At 38.4% G+C, this 21,187-nt stretch overlaps 2 protein-coding genes across 2 annotated transcripts in view; one reads left to right on the forward strand and one right to left on the reverse strand.

Moving 5' to 3' along the window:
• The window catches only part of LOC128612354 (sushi domain-containing protein 6-like), an 18,458-nt gene extending 5,843 nt beyond the window's left edge, over positions 1–12,615 (forward strand). Inside the window, exons 4-9 of the mRNA XM_053632450.1 lie at positions 416–610; positions 4,148–4,339; positions 4,590–4,784; positions 4,978–5,116; positions 7,525–7,889; positions 10,340–12,615. Coding sequence (XP_053488425.1) covers positions 416–610; positions 4,148–4,339; positions 4,590–4,784; positions 4,978–5,116; positions 7,525–7,889; positions 10,340–10,365 — 1,112 coding nt within the window. The 3' untranslated portion in view covers positions 10,366–12,615. The remainder of the gene's footprint in view (positions 1–415; positions 611–4,147; positions 4,340–4,589; positions 4,785–4,977; positions 5,117–7,524; positions 7,890–10,339) is intronic.
• A 257-nt stretch (positions 12,616–12,872) lies between these two features.
• On the reverse strand, positions 12,873–21,180 carry LOC128612361 (hepatic sodium/bile acid cotransporter-like). Its single transcript, XM_053632467.1, has 6 exons — positions 21,137–21,180; positions 20,566–21,012; positions 19,267–19,471; positions 17,255–17,433; positions 15,572–15,771; positions 12,873–13,076 (listed from the first exon to the last, which is right to left on the reverse strand). The coding sequence occupies exons 1-6, from the start codon at positions 21,169–21,171 to the stop codon at positions 13,012–13,014; spliced, it is 1,131 nt and encodes a 376-aa protein (XP_053488442.1). The 5' UTR covers positions 21,172–21,180; the 3' UTR covers positions 12,873–13,011.
• Positions 21,181–21,187: the final 7 nt, after the last annotated feature.

A 21,187-nucleotide genomic window follows, 5' to 3' on the forward strand; every position in this document is an offset into this window, starting at 1 on the left:
CACATGACTATGTAAAACTATTGCTTAATATTGCAAGCTTAACCAAATCCCAAAATAGTGTCAAGATAAGAACTCGCATATATGCCAAGCCTATTTAATGGACTGCTGAAGTATTTCTAAAACCAGCTGGGTGTTTTTACACAAAATATAATGCGTCACATTTGGGTCATCTATCTAAACAGTTCTGCTTGTATTGGTAGTCTAGGCTGATCTGTTTAAAAAAAAAAAAGGGATTGTACCAGTGTGTGAATCTTGATTTCCACACCAATAGAGCTGAAGTCTGAATGCAAAGTGTTCTACTTTTGTAGTGTTGAAACATAAAATTTGTCAATATAAACATGTATTTGTCTTATCTTCACTCATTCATTCATGTATTCATTCATATATAATGAAAAATATCTCATTTCCCCACCAGACTGTGCCCCCCCAGTAGAGCCAGAGAATGGGGGTTACACCTGCCACCCATCCCCATGCCATCGTCTGACTCATGGCACAGTGTTGGAGTATTTCTGTGACGAAGGCTACATGCTGAAGGGCGATTACAAATACCTCACCTGCCAGAAGGGAGAATGGAACGGTCCTACGGAGATCAGCTGTGTGCTCAGTCAAGGTCAGTAGCAGTGTTAGGAGGGAGATTTAAAGCAGGAATTTGTTATTCTCATTAAAGTCAGCTCTGTGTCACCCCACCTAACTACCAAGGGCAATGTGAAACATCAGGATACCTCCATGTGGACATGTGCACATCTGCCATGACCTTGCAAAAATGGTCACATAATGATGTCTGGTGCAGTCAGTTGCAATAAATACTGCTGTCATGCAGCCATCTTTCCCTGTCTTCTTCTCGCCCGTGTGCATGTCGGATTACGTGTACAAAATATGGAGCTCACCACTTAGCAGCTTGTGAACCCAGATGACCTTTCCTTCCTAACTGGGGATAGCCTCATCTCATTCCTTTGCATCTCAGTGAGTGTGTTTTCTTCCATATTACAAGCATTTTTATAACATGCTCCCAAACAGGCAGATTTGATCCTTGGGCCAGAGTTGATTGAAGCCTCTGAACCTAAACAGCTTGCTAGTCACAAATGTTTAGGTCCGGCAACGGCCAATAAGCACAACAAGAGTACAGTCTTGATTGTTGTCTAGGCAAATCAACAACCTGGTTGCAGACATGACTCAGCTTAATGTACTGGTTCAGCAGCTGAAGCTGTACAACCCAGTGGTTTGTGCTTTTACAAGAAGTCATCCTTCTTATAGGGATTACAGAGGAGCCTGAGGGTGCCATGTCTACAGCCATGTCTGGGATGTTTTCCCAGGTTGATAAGGACTTACCAGCCAATGTGCAGGTTTCAACTCTATTCTCAGCAGTCTGGGGAAGAGTCTTGCCCAGATAAACGCTAATGAGGACTTAAAATATTGCCTTTTGTGTGGCACACACTTTCAAGGCATTAGCTAATTTCCTGCAGTCGTTGGAACAGCCCCCTCCAAGTTGATCCCTCTTTGAGGGAGCTTATTGTCACCTTATTCCTGATGGTGGGAAACCCGTGTCAGGATATGGGACAACTCTCTTTCTGATTAGCAAAATCCACTCTGCCTGATGTGTGCAAATCAGTCCTACTGAATTTTTCAGTACAATCCAGGGTCACCCTTGGTCCTGTCGCCAAAGAGCCCCTGGAGGGTACGGGTTTCAAAATTCGAAACCAGCACCACCAAACAGACCATTCATGTGGCACCTTTAGGACACCACAACCAGGTTCTGTGTTCCAACGGCTACAAAGGAATCCGTCTGGCTCACACTAACCTTAGGCAGGGAGTGCCACACCCTCAGACCTCTGGTAGGCATCTGAGTGCCCCTTGTCTACTCTGTGGGGTGGGACCAAAACAATTAAAATACCACTAGAGTCCTACAGAGCAAGTCCGTGAAGGGTAGAGGCTGGTGGTAGGGCACCTTATAGCAGAAAACATCACTCTTTGGACGTCAGCTGCATTGGATCAGTGGGTCCTGATGACAGAGTTGCAGAGATGCAATCTGCATTTCAACTGCCGGCCCCCAGATTTTTGGGCTCAAGGCCTCATTGATACCAGGCCCCAACAAAAACAAACTTGCCAGTCTGCAGATGGTCAGCAAACTCTGAGGATGGAAATGGTGTCCTTATTTAAGTGAATGGATGCACAGATATATCAGCCATCACAGTTGCACAAGGTCAACTGCTTTTCTCCTTAGGTTGGCCCCACCCACAACTGGCCTTACCAAAAGCAACTCATCTCCGGGAGCTGCACAGTGTTGTGACGGATGCCCTCTTGTGTATGTCCAGAAAAGTGGGATCTGCTCCCAGAGGTGGTAGCCCAGATCTAGGAAACGTTTGGAGCAGATAGACCTCTTAGCCAGTGCCTGGTCAACACATAGCAGGTTGTGGTTCTTTGTGGCAGAGCCAGACAGCCCACTGCTAAAGGATGTCCTAGTCCATGCCTGACCAACGAGACCTTTGTTCCCCCTACTGCTTTCACTAGTTGTTGGAACACCTCAATGGCTTCCTCCACAAGCAGATCTGGTATTACAAATGGACAGTCAGATGGCATTATTCGTGGCACTGTTTGTATTCTTCTGCCAATAACTCCAGTCGACATATAAAGCAAAGTTGCGGATGAAACATGCTCTATATGTAAACATCACTGGCAAGTTTTAAGAAGACGGTGCGTGCAGCCATGAATTACTTGCCCCATTGATTCTTTCCATACATTCACTTGTTCTTTCTTGAGTTGTTAGGGAATATAGTATTGAGTACCACACATTTGTTTACTACAAATCTGTTCCCTCTCCGTACAAGTGGGTGCTTGGGTATTTTGAAAAATTCAGATTAGCTTTCCAACATTGTTTCTCCACTTTGATGGTTGTAAGTACCATCCCGAGTTGACGGTACAGAGAAATATCCAATCAGCTGTTTGATTATTTTAATGAGGAGCGTCTGTCACACACCAATCACACAAACGTTCGGCCAGACACTGATTGATTGTTGATTCCTGTCACTGGCTTACCTTTCCGTTTATTTATTTTTTTTGTCAGCGCATCAAACAACTCTCACCATTGTTTTTACATCCATTCTGTTACGTCGCCTAATGGCCTTTTTACGTTCATTCGGCTTCAGGTGCTCCGCAAAAAAAAAAAAAAAAAAACAACAACGCCTAAGCTTTTCTGTGGTAGGGAAAACCTTGGCGGTTCCTTGTTTTATCTGACGGTTGTCTGAGTGCAATTTCTGCAGAATCGATGCTGTGCCTGAATCGATTGCCATTGAAAAATGAACAGATCATCCATACTGAAGATTAGATATACACATCTGGTCAAAAGTTTAGACACACTCATGCTTTTTTTGTATTTAAATTTTTCACCCACATTTTAGAATAAACTCTGGAGTAACACAAATGGTACTATGGGGAATTATGATTTGAGTTGTGATTAAAAAATCCCAAATAAATCAGAATAATTTAGTATTTTAGCATCTTCAAAGTAGACACCCTTTTCACCTAGAATTTACAGAAATGTATTCTTGGCATTTTCTCAACCAGGTTTCCTCAATCCTCCAGGAATCCCCGTGAGATGCTTTTTAAACAGTATTAAAGGAGTTCCCACCTATGCTGGACACTTATCGGCTGCTTTACGGAATATTTCGCTCCAAGTCATCCATCCAGTTTTCTAATGAAAGAAATGAATATGTTCGCACAATTATATTTTTGTCATTTAATCATTCATACACCTTCAGATCAAAAGGTTTTTAAGAGCATGAAAAACATTTCAGTCAAGTGTCTTTAAACTTTTGACCGGCAGTGTGTATGTATATGTGTGTGTGTATGTATGTGTGTGTGTGTGTATATATATATATATATATATATATATATATATATATATATACATAATTATACATAATGTGTGTGTGTGTATCTCAAGAGTTGACCTATCAAGGGGATTTCCAAGTACCTTCTACCATCTTTGATTTAAATTTTCCTTAAATGGTCATTTTTACCCATCAATTTAGATTTTTGATACAAGTTAGTATTACTAAGTATTTTGAGGTCCATTTTAAATGTGCTTGGTTTTAAAACATATTTGTTTGGATAAAATCTCTGCTCCTAACGTTTTCTTTTTCCTTACCAGGTTGTGTGAGGCCGTTCTCCATTCAGCATGGACAAGTAAATGTGACTGAGACAAACAGAGGTTCGTTCCCTGTAGGCACCGTGCTGCAGTACAGCTGTGACTCCGGCTACACCGTGGACGGACCCAGCATCGTCATGTGTACCAGAGAGAGCCTCTGGTCCTCGGGCCCACCACGCTGCCTCCACAATAGCTGTGGGTTCCTCCATACCGTTTTAAATTCTGTACGAGTGCTTAAGAATACTCATAAACCGATGTCAATTAAAAAATGGTTTAATAATATACTAATAAATTATGTGTTCAATTGTGAGCTTGATTTGTTCCAAATGAAAATAAAAGTGAACTGGTTGTGTTTAAATTGGGAAAGGCATGGACGTAAGGCCGGATTTCTTACTATCACGTATTCAGACTTTTCTTCTGTAGCAGTTTATCCTGTGTGTTTCAGTGTGCAGTCCTCCATTTGAGCCAAAGAACGGGGGTTACGCCTGCCATCCATCACCATGCCATCGTCTCACTGACGGAACGGTGGTGGAGTATTTCTGTGACGAGGGCTACACACTGAAGGGAGATTACAAATATGTTACCTGCCAGAACGGAGAATGGAACAGTCCCATGCAGATCAGCTGTGTGTTCAGTCAAGGTGAATTCTCACTTCAGACATCTGCCAAACCACTTCACAGTTCTCCACTGCTCCTTCCTACACTTCTGTTTCATTAGCCATTTGTAGGCTTATGTTTTTTTGGTTGGAACGAAGTACATTAAACAGCTGTCACAAAGCCAAGTGTAGTAAGGGAGGGGGGAAAGCTTGTAAAAATAAATTCTGCTCTGTACAGAAAAGCATGCAGCTCCTGTGCTGGGAATGAATACTCTGTCCATTGTGGCCACCACAGCCAGCTCTGTGGCACTTGTCCTTCTCCTAATGGTGGTGTTCGTGTTACTCCAGCCCAAACTGAAGGCTTTTCATCATGGACGGTGAGCTCACTTTTACTTTTAGATTTTTGTAATCCTCATATTATAGGGTGCAAACACAATCTGTAAACAACAGTTTTCTTGGTTTTTAATATATTCTTAGTTGCCCCAAAGCAAGTTAGGTTTCACGCCAATAATTAGTTGTTGTTGTTTTTTTGCCCTTTTTTTTTTTACACATGATTACTCTATCTGAGCAGTATCTTTTAGTATAAATGGGTGTGCTTTTGAGCCATCTTCTACAATCAGTCACTTAAGTATTTTCTGTACCCAAAACATGCGAACTGTGAATGTTTCCACATTTTTGAAAGAGTTCTAAAATTACTGAACAGTAATGGAGTAAAGCTTTGAAACAGGGGCTCAGACCTCATTCACAAAACTTTTGTATGCAGGAAAAAATAAAAACAGATTTAAGAAGTCAGGTAACGCTAAGTACTTTTGTTAAATTTATCTTGAGTGCTCATTAATTAATGAACATTTCCCCAAACCCTCGTGTAAGTAAAGTACTTCTTTATTTGGACCTTGCATGCAGTTCTCCCTCAACAAGGTGTAATGAGGTATGCAATCAGTGAGGCCACAACAAAAAAAAATCACTGATGCATTTCCTGAACTGAAGTTCTTTATAATTATTATTATTATTATTATTAGTAGTAGTAGTAGTAGTAGTAGTCATTAGTTCAGTGGTCCTTTTGTAGATTGATTATTGATCGATCTTTTACACCTGATGAAAACTGTTGTCAGTTCTGCCACAGTAGGACTTATTAAACCTTACATGCTACATCGTTCAAATAAATAAATATGGAAAGACATGATTATGAATTATGATCATGCACCAGCAGGGCAGACTGTGGAGTCCACAAGGTGGAGCTATTTGTCCAAATGCTGTGGTGTGATCAAATATAAAATGGTTAGTCTTAGTCACAGCTCAGTTTATTAATCTTATGAGAATATTTGACTCAGTGCACAATAAAGGCCACACAACAACATTACTGGATTAGCATTATGTTCGAAATGCATGGTGGTGTTGTAAGTATCGGTAAAAATATCTCTAAATGACAACGATTAACACCTTAATGGCATGTTAATAGGGATAAATCGGTTTTCCATTGGTGAAATAGTGATTGTAATAATTGAATACTTTTTGGTCAAAATGGGCAACCCATTATGTTTATGTAGCGAGTACAACATTTGAACATTTTTACATTTTGGACAAGAAAGTCCAAGTGATATTGAAGGCCTTTCATGCTGTGCCTCTAAGTGCAAGTTGCCTTGCTTTTATTAATAATATTGTTTCCTCATAGCCCCCCCGCTTGCTATTGAAACTCCTCTTTTTCTATGGTTTTGTTGAAATTTTTGCTTGTTTGGATTTGGCAGCTACATACACAATCTCTGTGCAAAGGCATTCCCCTTTAACCCCACAACCCCCCGCGGACATCCTGCCCTGAGATTTAGACATCAATATAGCGTGTTTTATAATATTACACTTACAGCTACAGTCCACCGTTTATAAATACTGTCTTTCAACGTCTAATTTGTACAGTACTATTTCAGTTGCTGATCCAGAATCGATTATTTGACTATTTACTGGTTACTCGTGCTGCTTTCCTTCAGGCTTTGGTTGGAAGCAGATGCAGTGAAGAAGTACTGAATTCCTTTCTTTAAATATCAGTTCATTAAAGCGTCCCTTGCAACACTGTTAGTTAGTTAGTTACATTTATATAGCGCTTTTACATTGCTTGGGGGGGATCATATCACCACCACTAGTGTGTAGCACTGCGACGGCAGCCATAGTGCACTAGAACACCCTCCACACACCAGCTATTGGTGGAGCAGAGAGGAGAGTGATGTAGCCAATTCAGAGATGGGGATTATTATTATGATAGACAAGGGCCAATTTCGCCGGGACAACAGGGTTACACCCATACTCATTTAGTGTGGAAGTGTCCTGGGACCACAGAGAGTCAGGACCTCGGTTTAATGTCTGATCCGAAAGAGGGTGCGGTTTTAACAATATAGTGTCCCCAACACTACGCACACTGGGGCATTAGGACTCACACAGACTCAAGTTGAGCACCCCTTGAGAACGCCTCACTAATACCACTTCCAGCAGCAACCTTAGTTTTTCTCAGGAGGTCTCCCATCCAGGTACTGGCCAGGCTCAATCCTGCTTAGCTTCAGTGAGAAACCAGGTGAAAGCTGTAGGGAGATATGGCTCTGGCAACAGGCTTATATGTAACATTACAGACATGGCATACAGTGGAAAACAATTTCCGCAATAATGTACATCGGAACAACAAATGTTTATAAATTCTAAGGATAAATATAGTAATTACTTCAAGGTATTTATTAACATTCACATGTCATTAGAAAATATGTGGAACTTTTCCGCTTATTTGCACTCTCCCCTGCTGTAGGCGTGAGCAGGGAGACTCCGGGCAGCCGGTGACCATCATGGTGGAGGGTGTGCAGGTCGCCTTGCCGTCCTACGAGGAAGCTGTGTCTGGAGCCGGAGGTGCGGTTTTGAATCGGCTCCTACCCCAAACACAACTAGAGTCTATGGAGCATGTGTTAACCCAGTCCTCAACAACACATTCTCAGCACACAGAGATCTCAGTGGTGCATCAGCCATCTTCCTCATCTTCCTTCTCATCCTCCTGGAGTTTGGACGGTGCACAGGGAGCAACAGCAGCGTCTTCAGCGTTTCAGTGCCGGAATCCAGACTCCAGTCAGCAAAACAGTTTACCGTCTCTACACGGCTCTGAACAGAACCTCGCTGATGGTACGAACTTGCTGTGTTTTTCTACTATTCCTTTAACCGTTTCGTTCGTTTCTTTTAAGCTTTTCAGTCTTTCTAGTCGGTTTGGAAAATGTCAGGGAGGGACTTCATCAAAATGGTGGAACGTTAAGACTTTTACACACGTCTAGGTGCCTTGAAATCTATCTTTCTCCATCTACCTGTGCTCAGCACTACTATAAACTGTTTTAAAATACGTCAACAGTGCCTTTCTCGAATCTGATGTTTATTCATTTTCTATAACATCACGGCTAGGACTGTAGTTCCATGTCTTTGTTCTAATACGTTATTAATTCTATAGTAACAGTTCATTCACAGGGACTTTGTGTGGTAGATACTTCACATAAACCAAGTCTGATAAATGGATAAAAATTAAAAAACTAGGAGAAATGTATAATTGTTCACAGAGTGACGCTTTCTGGAAGGAGATGTTTATACTGTAACGTATGGAAGCAGTCTTAAGTGTCAGCACTTTAGAACAGTTAGGAAGTTTTCCACCATGGGAGAGTCTTCAGGACAGAGGACTTTACCCTGCCGGGTTCTCAGCAACATGGCAAGCTATATTTTTTTTGTTTTTTTGATGCCTCCACAACTAGGTGTTAGAGAGGCATTGTGTTTCTGTCCATCCGTACGTTTCGATTCTCATTAACGCAATGTCTCAAGAACGAGTCTTTGAATGTTAGTAACATTTTCTGTGGAATTCTCATTGTAACCTGCAGATGAACTGATCACACTTTATTATTGATCCAATGAGGGTCAAGGTCACAGCAAGTCAAATATTTGAAATAGCCTGATTACAGTGTACTTTAACGATATTTGAAGTACTGCTGCAACTAACGATTATTTTCATGATCGATTAGTTGGCCGATTATTTTGTTTATTTTTTTATTTATTTTTTCGATTAATCGGATGGGGGCAAACTTCCAGTACCATTTTTTCATTTGTTTAAAATAAAATCCACAAACTGGGTGTTACAAATATAAACTTAAGCCTAAAACGTTACACAATTGTCCAATTATATAAGACTGAAAAGAACACAACACATACCAGAATATATATTATTAATTTAGGACTGCAATTTAATTCTGTGCTTTTTTTTTTGCATCTATAAAAATTTATATATAAATACTTATATAAAAAATAAATAATGAGTCTTTATTGGTCACATATAGAGTAGAGCACAGTGAAATTGTTTTCTTCGCATACCCCAGCCTGTCAGGAAACTGGGGTCAGGGCGCAGGGTCAGCTATGATACGGCACCCCTGGAGCAGGGAGGGGTGAGGGCCTTGCTCAAGGGCCCAACAGGGGCATCTTGGCAGTGCTGGGGCTTGAACCCCCGACCTTCTGATCAGTAACCCAGAGTCTTAACCGCTAAGCCACCACTGCCCCATATATATAAAAGTTTTATTATATAAGTATTTATGCATTATTTTTTATGGAGGCACAAACAGCACTGAATTCTACAGTCCTATCAATCCCTGGTTGATTGGTAGAACCTGTCATTACCCAGGGATTGGTTCAAATACCAGGTTCAATTACATTTTATTGTTGGTGTGACATCTAATTTGACTCTCTGAATTATCTTTTGTTTATTTTATCCATCAATGCGACACTTGAACTTGTCTACCACTCCTAGGTTTTTGCAAATCATCATTTCATTTGTAAATACATTTAAAATAAATCCATCAATGAACGATCGTCAGCTCAGCTAACGTGATATTTGTGAATTCACTCGAATAACCAAGTTGATTCATTTTAAAACATCTCATTTGAATATATTTTGATACATTTAACAAAAAAAAGATATAATATTATGTAAACATTTTTAAAACTGTCCGCAGAAACACTGCATTAGATGGTAGAGTACATAGTGTAAGTCTATAGGACATCATTTGGGACACAACTTTAGTATTTACTCTCCGAAGCGTGTTTTCGTAACAGAAGTAACGTAATGAGTAAATGTACCGTGCACAGACCAACTAATCGATAATGAGATTTGTTGACAACGATTTTCATAATCGATTATTATCGATTTTATCAATTAGTTGTTGCAGTTCTAATTTGAAGCATACAAATTAGTAACAAGAAGGACTAGGCTCGTTAGGGGCGGAGCTGCCAGTCTTATTAATGTCAAGAGAGGTTGGTGAGGGAACTGTATAGAGCTGTTATAATGTAAGTAGTAACATGTGACATTCCACAACGTAAAACTGTGATGTGTCATTCATCAGAAAATTGCTGTGATAGAAGAGGAAAATAACACTGCTGTTATTTGGGAAAATAACCAACTTCAGTGTCACATCACGCCACTACAGTCGTTCATTATTTTCCATCGTATTTTATTCCATATATTTATCCCAGGCACATCAGGGATATTAAGAATCTTTTTCAAGCTTTTGTTCCATGAATAAACCCTGTTCATTTTCTCTTCCCATTAGACATTCCCTTATTAAAGGATTCCTGAGAGTTTCTGTCACAGCCTCTGTCGTTCAGGCCACAAAGACTGCAGCCGCACATGCCTGACTGCTGTGATCTGACTTTGAGCTGCATCTCTGCAACACATAGCCCATCTCAGGTGATACTGAACTCGACCGACCTGATGCCCAGCGTGAGCCACCAGTTCTGTCCAGTCCAGAACTTGCAAATTATTTACACACGTATCTTACTTACACACACACACACACACACGTGCACGCACACACGCACTCAGATCCTTCACAGCTTTTGATTCCTCTGTCCTTTGACATGTAGCAAAGACATAACACTGTACAGAAAGTAAAGATTTACGAAAGGTCTTTAAAGGATTTAAATCTTATTTTGGTAGTAAACATATCGTTTTGAAACACACCCACACAACAATGTTATAAAAACACCCATGGTACCACCTGATATTGTGAGTGATAGATTCACACTCGTGCTAGCACTGAGTGGCTGTTTGCATATTTTGCTTAACTTAAAAATGATTTTTTTTTTTTTTAATCAGATTGTAGAATTTAAAGTAGAGGTGCACCGATACTAAATTTCTCAACCGATAACCGATAGTTCTGCCTTTTATGCCTTCTTTTAAATGAATAATAATTAATTCCACAATTCTGAAGGAAAAGCAAATAAAAACTGTATTCTCTCCATTTCAACAAGTTGTTTCACAGTAACTGGTCTCATAAACAGAAAACACATTACTCTAACATTAACACTTTAACTCAATTCTGAAGATTAAAGTAAGATTTCTTAACTTAATATGAATTATTAAAATTCAATAACATTGACTGAACACTAATAAACCTCCTGTTAGTCTCACATTCACTCACCATTAACAAAAGCATTTCTACTTCATCACTGACATCAAACTGGTCATATATAATATAAACTTTCTTATATATTAACATTAACTGGATATGAAATATACTACTCTACAAATATATTTTTCAACTCATCTTCATTGAAATCTCTCATCAGTGTACTTAATTCAGCGCGAGCAACGCGGCAAAAAAATAAATTAGACTCAATGCCGAAACTCCCGCTTCACTGCTGCAGCGTCCGGTGTAAAAGCACTCATTCGTTAACATGCATACGGGAAAAAAATCCTCATTTGTAAGTCACTTTGGATAAAAGCGTCTGCTAAATGAATAAATGTAAATGTAAAATTTCAGCAGTGCAGAGCTTACAAACTGCGATTTTGTCGTCATCGTCACCCAATTCAAAGTCATTCCACACAAGCGACATCATCTTTACACACAGCACGAATTCCATGTGTTTTCCCACCCTCTTTTGATTGACAGGATATAATCAGCCCTGATCATCGGATGTTTCTAAACTAGCGGCTGATTACCGATTATCAGCCGATACGTCGGTGCATCTCTAATTGAAAGTGTCCTCACACTCATGGCTATTTAATGGTGTCTGTGGAAATAATTTTATTAAATACACCCTGCTACAGTATAACAAGGGCTATTTCTATCCTTACAGTGAGCTGGTTTTATCCCCCATGTATTCGTCACTGCCTAGCACTATTTTATTTTTTTTTAATTTTTTTTTTTTTTTTAAAAAGTAATCTTCTTGTCTGTTTAGCATGCATTATTATTTAATTTTTTTTAATTGACTCTTAAGGCATGTGACTTAGTGTTTTAAGAAGCTTTAGAGTAGGATTGAGGTGGTTGGTGATGTATGGAATTTAAAAACCATGGATTTGCTCTGAAAGCATACAAAACACATTGTAGGCCGTTCAGTAGCGCACCGATTCATCTCTACATTAGCTATACATGCAGCGAGGCTCCATTTCCATAGGCATTGGCTGAACGTTACGTTTTCTCATAGCATCGTAAAGCTTGAGAGAATGTACAGTATCACAGGCTTTTTCACTTTTTTTGTGTGCATTAGTACATTTTAAAGAAGAAAAAAAAAGACTTTGAATATGAAGTGCTATTGATTAGCATTGTAAAATTCATTTTTAATTCTACGAAGCAAGCAAGTTCCTAACTCCTCCTTGCTTTAACGAAGATAATCCTGATATCATCGCTGGTGCAAATGTCGGATAATTTAATGTAAATTTGATTTATTTAATACCAAACAAGTGAAGTCCTGTACTGTATAACATCTGTTTTTCATTTTTGGAAAAGAATGATGTTACTTGCCAGGTATAGGATTAAAAAAAATTTTTTTTTTATTTATCTCTGCATTGTAAATAATTGTTTCTGATTAAATATCATTTCACCTATATGTTCTGTTTGGATTTTTTATTTTATTTTACAGATTTGCAACTTTTTTATTTTATATATAAACAAAAAACTTTATTTTCTAAGGGAATTTTACAAAAAGGTGTATAATACTTGGAGTCCTTTTGTTGAAGAAAATCATCTTTAAACATCAGGATTCCACATTTTCATTACTGATTTAAAAAAAAAAAACAACAAGCTCTAAATGCCCTATGTTTGGAGTAGATGTGGATGGAGTAATGCAGAACTCGCCCCGAGCTCCACATCAGCACCGTTAACAAGATGCTCAGACAAACATAACCTTCATCCTGTCAGTCGTCCTGTTGCTTGTTTGTAAGTCTGGTTTAATGGTCTGCACTATATCCCTTGAATTGTACTGCAATCCAGGCGATGTCTTATTAAGAAACTTCCACCATCTCCACTGTGTGGTCCACTACCAGAAATTCAGCTTTTTTTACAGGATCTGCCACAAAAACACCACAACGAATGAGGAATTAAATATGAATGAAAGATACAGAATATACAAACCAGGTTTGTACAGTACATATGCTGGAGTGTCAGTCTTTTGTTAGTTCAAATTAAAAATAGAATTGTATCAGCTCATCAATTCATTCGACGGCTTTGGACCAACAGAAGTTCTCAAAGCGGAGTCCGAGTTCCCCTTGGGGTCTGGGTATGTTTATTGTTATATTTGTTACAGTGGCGGAAATCATGGCATGATATCATCAAAGTTACTATATTAACCAGCAGATGAACTGATTTACATTTTTGGAATTGATCTAAAATTGAGGGTCAAGGTCACAGCAAGGTCAAACGTCTGGAACAGCTATTCTTCATTTGCTTCCTTCTTAATTAAAGTGTGCTTTAATGGTATTTGAATCCTACAAAATTAGGAACAAGAAGGACTAGACGTGCTGGTGGTGGAGTTCTATTTGTTGTCTTAGTAAGAGTCAAGAGAGAAAAAAAGGTTGTTGAGGGAACTATGTAGTAATTTGAACTAACTTGTGACATTCCACGGCATATTAAACACAACTCTAGTCGTGACACGCCATTATCAAATTTACTATATTTATTATAGTGGTCTTTTGGTTACAGTGCCCTCCACTAATATTGGCACCCTTGGTAAATATGAGCAAAGAAGGCTGTGAAAAATTGTCTTCATTGTTCAACCTTTTGATCTTTTGTTGAATAAACTCACATAAAATACTCTGCTCTCATGGATATCAAACAACTGCAAACAAAACACAGGTTTATCAAAAAAATGTTAAATATAGGGGTGGAACAATTATTGGCACCGCTATGAATTCATATGAGAAAAATAAACGTGAAGAATATTCCAATTGATATTTTAGATTTTTTTAGTACACCTGAGTGACTAGGAACAGGAAATTGTTCAACCATGACTTCCTGTTTCACAGGGGTCTAAATGTGAGGTAACACACAGGTTATATTCCCTTAGTCATTCATAACAATGGGTAAGACCAAGGAATATAGCTGTGATGTGCAGCAAAAGGCTGTTGAGCTTCACAAAATGGGAAGTGGCTATAAGAAAACAGCACAAGCATTGAAAATGCCAATTTATACCATCAGGGCAATAAATAAGAAGTTCCAGTCAACTGGAAATGTTATGAATCAACCTGGAATTGGACGTTTGTCTATATTGTCTCAACACACTGTGAAGAGGATGGTTCGAGTGGCCAAAAAATCTCCAAGGATCACAGCTGGAGAATTGCAGAAGTTAGTTGCATCTTGGGGTCAGAAAGTCTCCAAAACTACAATCTGAAGTCACCTACATCACCACAAGTTGTTTGGAAGGGTTTCAAGAAAAAAGACTCTAAACTCATCCAAAAACAAACTCAAGCGTCTTCAGTTTCCAGACACTACTGGAACTTCAAATGGGATCGGGTTCTACGGTCAGATGAAACCAAAATAGAGCTTTTTGGCAATAAACACCAGAGGTGGTTTTGGCACACAGAGAGGTAGCCATATGGAAACGTACCTCATGCCCACAGTTAAATGTGGTGGTGGCTCTTTAATGTTTTGGGGCAGTTTTTCTGCGAGAGGGCCTGGACATTTTGTTAGGAGACATGGCATCATGGACTCTATCAAACATCAACAGATATTAAATGAAAACCTGACTGCTTCTGCCAGAAAGCTTCAGGTGGGCCATGGTTGGATCTTCCAGCAGGATAATGATCCAAAACATACATCACAATCAATACAAAAATGGTTTACTGACCACAAAATGAAGGTCCTGCCATGGCCATCCCAGTCCCCTGACCTGAAACCCATAGAAAACCTGTGGGATGAACTGAAGAGGAGAGTCCACCAGCATGGACCTCGAAATGTGAAGGATCTGGAGAGATTCTGTATGGAGGAATGGTCTCAGATCCTCTGCCATGTATTCTCCAACCTCATCAGGCATTATAGGAGAAGACTCAGAGCTGTTATCTTGGCAAAGGGAGGTAGCATAAAGTATTGAGTAAAATGGTGCCAATAATTGTTCCACACCTATATTTAACAAAGATTTTTTTTTTAAATAAACCTGTGTTTTGTTTGCAATTGTTTGATATCCATGAGCGCAGAGTATTTTGGGGAATTTTTTTAACAAAAAAATCAAAAGCTTAAACAATAAAACAGTTTTTCACAGCCTTCTTTGCTCATATTTACCAAGGGATAATTAGTATGGATATTAGGAGAGAGCACTGTATTAGAAAATTTGACTGGTCAGTTAAACTGAATGGGTTTAATCCAAACCATATACAGTATATCTACATTTATTTTTTATATTTGGATAGTTGGATTATGTTGATGAATAAGTGTCTGTGGAATTTATTTTACAGTCAAAAGGTTTCAGAACCCCTGATCTAGACAAAGTACTACAGGCTCTTTCAGGTCAGCAGCCATATTTGTGACCTTTGTTCAATTTACCTTTAACAGACTGGCAAGATATCTCACCTTCAGTTGAGGGTTTAAACCTTTCGTACATTCTGAAGATAGAGATGAGGAGTAGAGCTTCAGCACCCTGAAATACGATGTAAACCAGTGGAAAAAGAAACAGGGGTCCAATGACCTCTGGAGGGAAAGCCACTTTCAAAATTGCTGAGCACAGCTGGATGTTTTGACAGCCGGTCTCCATAGCGATTGTCTTCCTGCACCTGAAGAGACAGCAGAAAACTGCAACTATCCAGTGTGTCTTTTATAATAATCAAGTTGAACAAACTTACCAAGATCCATTCATATATTTAACTAGTCTTTCAATCCACAATCTACGTTAGACACATTCTGTTCTATTTGCTCGCCTAAGTGACGTTTAAACTCCGTCGAGATCTATTCAAATTCATAATTTTCACTTTAATACGTGGTATATTTTAAAGCAAATGGTATATCTTAAAGAAATCAATTGGTATAGGTTAAGCAATGAAAAAGAAGATCCAATCATGTGTGACTAATATATGAGATATATGAGAGAAATCATTACATCTACAGCATTTAGCAAAAACCCTTATCCAGAGCGACTGACATTTTATCTCTTTTTTTTTATACAACTGAGCAATTGAGGGTTAAGGGCCTTGCTCAAGGGCCCAGCAGTGGCAGGTTGGTAGCGCTGGGACTTAAACTCATGGCCTTCCAATCAGGAGTCCACTGTTTTGACCACTGAGCTACCACTGCCCCTTATACTTAAATCAGTATGTTAATCAGAGAAACTAAAATCAAAGCAGATCAAGCTAGTGTGACTCTAACTTGTGAAAGTTCTTCAGTTACGAATGTATCCTTTTCTTCTAGGCTTGCTCTGTTGTTTCTGATCTGTTGGTAGTGATTTCTTAAGCTGTATTGTTGAAATCCATGACATAAGTCAGTAAAATAAAAACTTTTTTTTTTTTTTTTAAATAAGCTGGCCATACTTGCACCACAATTATAGATAAGATATGAAGAAAGAAACATAACTGTGGAGAGACATCAGAAATGTAATAAAAGAAAACGTGGGAAAACCCCCGCCTAATGAGGTAATTGTTTTAGTATTGAATAAAAGCATGAACATTGCTTCATGAGATCATATGCAGACATCTCGGGTTTTGTGATTCTTCAATAAGAGTCTGATTTTTGACATCTTAAAACCCTGGATTTTTTTTTTCCCCTTTATATCTGCGAAGAAGTTGTGATTGTGCAGTCTGTAGTTGCATAGCAAATTGTTTGTATGGTGGCGATAGCCTACTAATGATTGAATAACTTGAAAAAAAAAAAGTTACTGGAGCCTTCCTGATAAATCAAAGCAGTCTGGCGATTCTCATCTTACTCGTCTCATCAAAAAGACATTTACGTCCAAAGATCTGCTACGTACTGGATGTTATTTTTTTTTTCAATTTTTTCTTTCAATTGCCATTTCGTCCTTTAACCAGTAGATAGTGTTTATGACAAGGTTAGAGTGTAAGATTTGGTACATTAAGCCATGATAAGCTTTTTTCATGTTAAGCATTTAGAATGTCCCACAAGCCGTTGTGAATTCGTGGGGAGGAGATGTAAAATACTGGAAATACTGGAATAATGGATTACATTTCAGCATGGACATTAGTCATCTCAGAGGAAAGTACAATGATGTATCTTTGCTTTAAAGCTTTAAAAGACATTCTTGGTACTCACGGGCCATTCTGCTTGAAAATGACGGACATGGTGTAGCCCAACAGGTAGCCTATGAAAGGCATGAGAAAACCCACAGCTATCATTTTAAGAGAGAACAGAATCCACACTGTTGCCCCTAAAGTGATGCCACAGATCACACCAATCGCCACAGTGACTATTAGCAAGATGCTAAAACCAGCCTGTTGAAAAGATAAGAGTCATTGATGTTTCAGTGAATTAAATTCAGTGCTGTGATTTGTAGCCGAAGCCTCAATCAGAATTATAATACAGTACAGGAATATTATTATAAATGTGAGCCTAACTCAACTGCCTATATCAAAATTGCATAAAGAGGCATTTTCCTGGATGGTCATTAAGCCTAGCTACAGCAGTTGAAAGATTTTTCACTGGTGCTGGCTTTAGTTTGTGTTTAAAACTGAATCCTTGATTTTACAGACAGTTTACGGGTGGATCTCAAAATTTTTTAAATTAATTTCATTCCAAAAGTGGAACTTTCATATTTTCTAGATTCATTACACATAAAGTGAAATATTTCAAGCCTTTTTTTGTTTTAATCTTTATCCAGTATCTCCAAAAATCCAGTATCTCAAAATATTAGAATAAAGAATTTATAATACAGAATTGGCGCAGTGTCACATTCCTAGTGTCAAGCCTCTCCTGAACCAGAGACAACGTCAGAAGCGTCTTACCTGGGCTAAGGAGAAAAAGAACTGGACCGTTGCTCAGTGGTCCAAAGTCTTCTTTTCAGATGAAGGTAAATTTTGCATTTCATTTGGAAATCAAGGTCCCAGAGTCTGGAGGAAGAGTGGAGAGGAACAGAATCCAAGTTGCTTGAAGTCCAGTGTGAAGTTTCCAAAGTCAGTGATGATTTGAGGTGCCATGTCATCTGCTGGTGTTGATCCACTGCATTTTCTCAAGTCGAGAGTCGATGCAGCGTCTACCAGGAGATTTTAAAGCACTTTTTCCATTTGCTGACAAGCTTTATGGAGATACTGATTTCCTTTTCCAGCAGGACTTGGCACCTGCCCACAGTGCCAAAACTTCTAGTAACTGGTTTACTGACCATGGTATTACTGTGCTTGAGTGGCCAGCCGACTCGCCTGACCCGAACCCCATAGAGAATCTATCAGAGACACCAGACCCAACAATACAGACGAGCTGAAGGCCGCTATCAAAGCAACGCATAACTGCATAACGGCTTCCAGAACACCTCAGTAGTGCCACAGGCTGATTGCCTCCATGCAATGCCGCACTGATGCAGTAATTCGTGCAAAAGGATTAAAGCCCCGACCAAGTATTGAGTTCATAAATGAACATACTTTTCAGAAGGTCGACATTTCTGCATAATAAATTCTTTAGTCTAATATTTGAGATACTGGATTTTTGATTTCCATGAGCTGTAAGCGGTAATCATCAAGATTAAAACAAACAAAAGGCTTGCAATATTTCACTTTATGTGTAATGAATATAGAATATATGAAAGTTCCACGTTTTGAATTAAATAATGTGAAAAAATGAACTTTTCCACGATATAAAAATTTTTTGTGATGCACCTGTACTCCCAGATTTGTTACTAATTTATTGTAGGACAGTGTTTTCTAAACTTACCCCAAAGGTCTAATACACAACAAAGTGCAAAAGATGGCATACTAAAAGAAATGTAATTTACAGTAACAAGAAATTTAGAGGTTGTTTTGCTGGACATGGATAAATTAAGACAGGTGCACACTGAACCAATTTGCAAATGACTATTACGAATGCTACATCATAGAAAAGTTATTTTTTAAGGAAATGACACAATAGTAAGGCAATTAGAAAATCGTAAACATTTATTAAATCAATTTAGTCAAGTAATAAGGAAGCTGGAAAATTAATAACCAGCTGGAAAAGATTGGGAGCAGGTCAGACTAAGCTGGATTTTTCAGCAGTGTTAAGGTTGTATAGATGAATGAATTTTATATCTGAATTATAAAATAAAAAGTTACACGTTTTGCACCTGAGTTGCAGTTTACCTTAATTACGATTTGAGAGTAACGTGGTGCCCAGTGGTGGATGGCAATTCCTACAGCACAGGGCACTGTGGTCATAATGAGAGCGATGGAGATCCCAGAGTAGGGAACTACATTCTCCAGACCAGAGAACCCTCGGCAGTACAGATACAGGAGAAGGGGCATTGCACCCAATGCCAAAACTGTAGAGCATGTGGTCATCACAATACTGTAGAAGAGAGTTTGTGTCACTTTTCACATTATTCTTTGCAGGTGTTAACAATAGCATTTAAACAAAAGTTTAGGAAACCTGTAGTGTTCCACAAACTAGTCTGTGACTTCAGTGAATGAACTGATCTTGGGTTATTTGGGAGATTCCACGATTGGAGTGTCATTTAGCTGTTGTAAATATTTAAAAAATCTCAATCTGAATAAAAAAAAAAACAACAACATGCATTTAACCATTCCAAGAATATGTTAAACCCATCTCCAGCAACAATATATAATTTTATTTACTTTTTTTTTGGCTGAAATTGGTTGCATTTTGCTCTTAAACGAGTAACAGGATTTAAATTAAAAGTGTGAATTTTTAAGCATAGAATTAGCAAATACATGAGTAACTATCAATATCATCGGGGAAAAATAATGAAAAACTTATTTATTCTTTAAAAACATACTGTTCCCATGATCTTCTGGAAATTCATAAATTCCTGTTGAACTTGTTTCTTGTGGAATATTTGATATATTTCATAGAGGATAATGTGTGTTCAGGTAACAGGGTTGAGTAAATGTCATGGAACAAAAAAACCTAAAAAAAAAATTATATATACATTTTTTATATATATAATGTGGTATATATATATATATATATATATATATATATATATATATATATATATATATATATATTTTTTTTTTAAGTACATTTTTCGAAATCTAAAATGGATGGCTCATGGAGTTACACGTTTTATTTCATGAGATTTTAAATAGCTTTACAAATAAATGCATAAATATTCATATTTTTGAAGTATTATTTAAATACTTCTGTAGAAGAGATTATGTTTTAAAGTAAAGTGTATTTATATTTCAGCTGGTGCAGCCCAAAATGCTGTTTAAATGCTGTATAGAACACTTTACCTCGGTCTTTTAGTGTCTTTTACCTTTACTTTACATGCATACAGTATTTGTAATATCAGTAGGAAACAAATGACACCACAATCATGGAATCACCCATTTGGTACCTTTTAAATGCTAATAAATGCTCGAACGGAAATCTGAAAACACCTCTGAAACCTTTCCTCAATGTAGACCAGTGTAAATTACCTTAAGTTCATGTCCCCTTGGAGAGCTAAGGTAAAAATGTTGGAGAGATTTCCCCCAGGACAGCATCCACAGATGAGTACAGTGATGGCCTCAATGGACTCGAGCTGGAGGATCTTGGCCAGACAGAAGGCTGTGAGAGGCATTATTCCAAACTGAGCCACCACCGCTATGCCCACACCACTCGGCCTGACGATGTGGTGCTTGATCTTATCTATCTCCATGGTGCAGCCCAGGGAAATCATAGTGATGAAGAGGATGATGATGGTGATGCCATTGATGGCCTTGTCCATGACTGGAGAGAAGGGATACTGGAAAGCTCCAATGGTGCCATTTCCTGATGTGTCATTGTCAAGGCTGTAGTTAAAGCTGTAGCTGACATAACTTTTGTAATCTTCTGTCACGTTCATCACTGCATTAGAAGCTTCCCAATATTGCGGACTCTGTGCTCTGTATTGAAGATTACAAATATTTACTTCATTTTCCCTTGCAATAGTTCTTTAATTGGATAAAATCTCTCTAAACTTTAAAGCACTTTGTAAACAATATAAAAACAATTGATTGTGGAAGTTACATGGAAATGTAGCTATAATCCAAATGTATAGTCATTTCAGAGTATTAAATT

Source organism: Ictalurus furcatus, chromosome 9, assembly GCF_023375685.1.
Source record: "Ictalurus furcatus strain D&B chromosome 9, Billie_1.0, whole genome shotgun sequence".
In the NCBI taxonomy this organism is placed as follows: domain Eukaryota; kingdom Metazoa; phylum Chordata; class Actinopteri; order Siluriformes; family Ictaluridae; genus Ictalurus; species Ictalurus furcatus.